The sequence below is a fragment of the Montipora capricornis genome, chromosome 10, assembly GCF_036669925.1.
Source record: "Montipora capricornis isolate CH-2021 chromosome 10, ASM3666992v2, whole genome shotgun sequence".
Classification (NCBI taxonomy): Eukaryota; Metazoa; Cnidaria; class Anthozoa; order Scleractinia; family Acroporidae; genus Montipora; species Montipora capricornis.
This window is the reverse complement of record NC_090892.1, coordinates 46,226,479-46,228,978: the sequence shown is the minus strand read 5'-3', so window position 1 is coordinate 46,228,978 and position 2,500 is coordinate 46,226,479. Positions and strand designations below refer to the sequence as shown.

Sequence of the window (2,500 nt, the reverse complement as noted above, 5' to 3'; positions counted from 1 at the left end):
TGCAAAACAAACGAGCTTGTGAACTAAAGGATAAACATAACGTACACGAAAGCGAATGAAAGGATCCTAATAAGAAATTTTTACACCTCAGTCATACTGGCTTAAGCCGACTGAATTGAAACGTTAAATGGTTGCAAAATCCACGTTATCTCTGTCTTTGTTAATTGGTACTGTAGCCATGTGTGTCAAAATAAATTGAGTTATTGGGTAACGATTACTTTGTTCAGTGCAGCAAAATGGACAGTTGAATTACGGGGTGGTGACTTCTTTGCCTAAAAGCAACTCACTTAACGAAACTGTCCTTTTTCCAACAACAACAAGGATTCAAAGGCTTCAATTCTTACAGAGTTCGATAAAAATCCGGATTTAAAACATGCGGTGGGGCAACCAAAGCGATGGGAGCTGTGTTGGGGTTTCAGTGTGAAAGTACAAACGGCTACTAACACTCTTATAACTCTTTTTTCATTATTATTTTATTAACCCGCAGTCTGCAGTCTGCAGTCTGCATTTTACCCTCAGTCTGCGTTTTATCCCTGGTCTGCAGTCTGCAGTTCTGCGTTTTACACTGACCGGTTATTTGGGTGGTTTTTGGCAACAGAGGTTAATTATTCGTAATGCGATCGCTTCCGTTGCCGTTAGCAATGGGTCGTAAATTTGACACTTTCATCGCATTATCACATTACGCATTGAACCACGTTATCTATTATTCCTAAAAATCTAAAAATATTCGTGCCTTATCAGTTTTCGGTCGAATTTATGTCCAAGAAAGCAGATAAATTGCAGAAAATATTAGTTTTGCATCCAAAAATTCGTAATCAACGCTAAAATGACCAAATTTTGCCTAGAAAACATATTTTACTGTTATTTTTCTTAAATTTTTTCGTTGAACTTTCGCTTTTATAAAATGTTTCAGTTGTCTGTAAATAAGTTATATGCTGTTGGAAAGCTTATTTTCTTAGCTTTAAAATGATGTATTTTTTCCCCCTAACTTTAAATATTTTTTGAGAAAAAAAAAACATTTTTAGGCGATGGCTGATTACCGCGGTTTTCTCGCGGTTGGGAAAGTAGGAAAAAGAGTTAGGCCAGTAGCCAGGTTTTTAACCTCAGAAAAGGATCTGTTTCGTCGTACGAACGTGTGAGGACCTGTGAGCTAAAGGGCCTCTGCTGGTATGACTTCTGGGTGACCCCTTAATAACTTCTTACTAACCGAGCGCGAGGGCCGTACTGCCAGGGAAATATTGGCCCGAGGTCGTGGCAGTACGGACCGAGCGCAGCGAGGTCCGTACAAAAACGACCCAGGGCCAATATTCCCCAGTACGGCTCGAGCTAGCTCGGTTAGTAAGTAGTTTATTATATGGTTTTTTAATTACCTTTTGCTTTGTTTTTGCAAGCCCGTAATCGGCCCGTGGGCCAGTCACAATTTGCCTGGAACGCTGCACGTACCACAGGCAACCCAGTGTACCCTCACGGAGGGTCTAGTTGAAGATGATGAAGGGAAAACTTAACACGAACACAGTCAGTGGCATTGACTCAAATCTAGTGTAAATTTTTGTTTATTATATCATTCACAGTTAAATCATCGATATCATTTTTAATTTCTTTTGCCTCTAACTTTGCAATTTACTGTAATTTATTGACTCAAATCTACTGTCAATTTTTGTTTATTATATCATTCATAGTTAAATAATTGATATCATTTTTAATATCTTTTGCCTCTAACTTTGCAATTTACTGTAATTTATCTCAATAGGTGCTTTTGGCAGGAGTCAGTTGTCAGTCCAGGAAGGTGTGGAGAGGAGAAGCACATCCATTGAAGACATAACAGGTTAAAGTTGTTTATTTCAAACGATTCTTATAGTTGTTGCTTAAATATTATTGATGTGAAGGTATCGCATTCAATTGTTTTATTGGACCGTACATCCGGAAAGTAGTGATTACTGAAAGTACTTGATGTCAAGATGAGTTTGATTGACACTTAAGACACGTGAATCGTATTGTGTATATAATAACGGGAACCTACATCTGCCCTTAAAGAGATGAGTGATTGGTGAACATTGTAACTTATTTTATCACGTAATTGGCCTTAAAGTTGCAAGAAACGATTTTTTTAAAATTAATTAATTAATTTATTTGCAACACAACAATACAAGAATGTACATAAAGAATAAAATCAACTAATAACAAACAGCATACTATACAAGTCGCACATACTAAAGTACACACACATATATATATATATATATAAACATAACAATGATTAAGACGGGGGGGTTAGTATCAAACAGAAGAGCAGTTTTCAAGTTTCCATTGCCATTCAATTTTCCTCTGTAGTTCTACAAAGTTGGGCGTCTTAGAAAGTGTTTTACAAGTGTATAAATAATATTTGGTGTATAGTAGGAGAATATCAAGTCTGCGTTCTTGGGCGTTCGGCAGTTTGCATTTTTCCTCCTTTATATGGAACCATTTCACAATATCGTTGTAGAATGAGGACGTAGTAGAA

The 2,500-nt window shown here is 37.0% G+C and overlaps 1 protein-coding gene across 3 annotated transcripts in view; it reads left to right on the top strand.

Moving 5' to 3' along the window:
- The window catches only part of LOC138021818 (uncharacterized), a 44,677-nt gene that overhangs the window by 14,570 nt on the left and 27,607 nt on the right, over nucleotides 1-2,500 (top strand). For all 3 annotated transcript variants that reach the window (XM_068868836.1, XM_068868835.1, XM_068868837.1), the window contains one exon: nucleotides 1,751-1,825. In XM_068868836.1, the coding sequence (XP_068724937.1) occupies nucleotides 1,751-1,825 (75 nt within the window). The remainder of the gene's footprint in view (nucleotides 1-1,750; nucleotides 1,826-2,500) is intronic.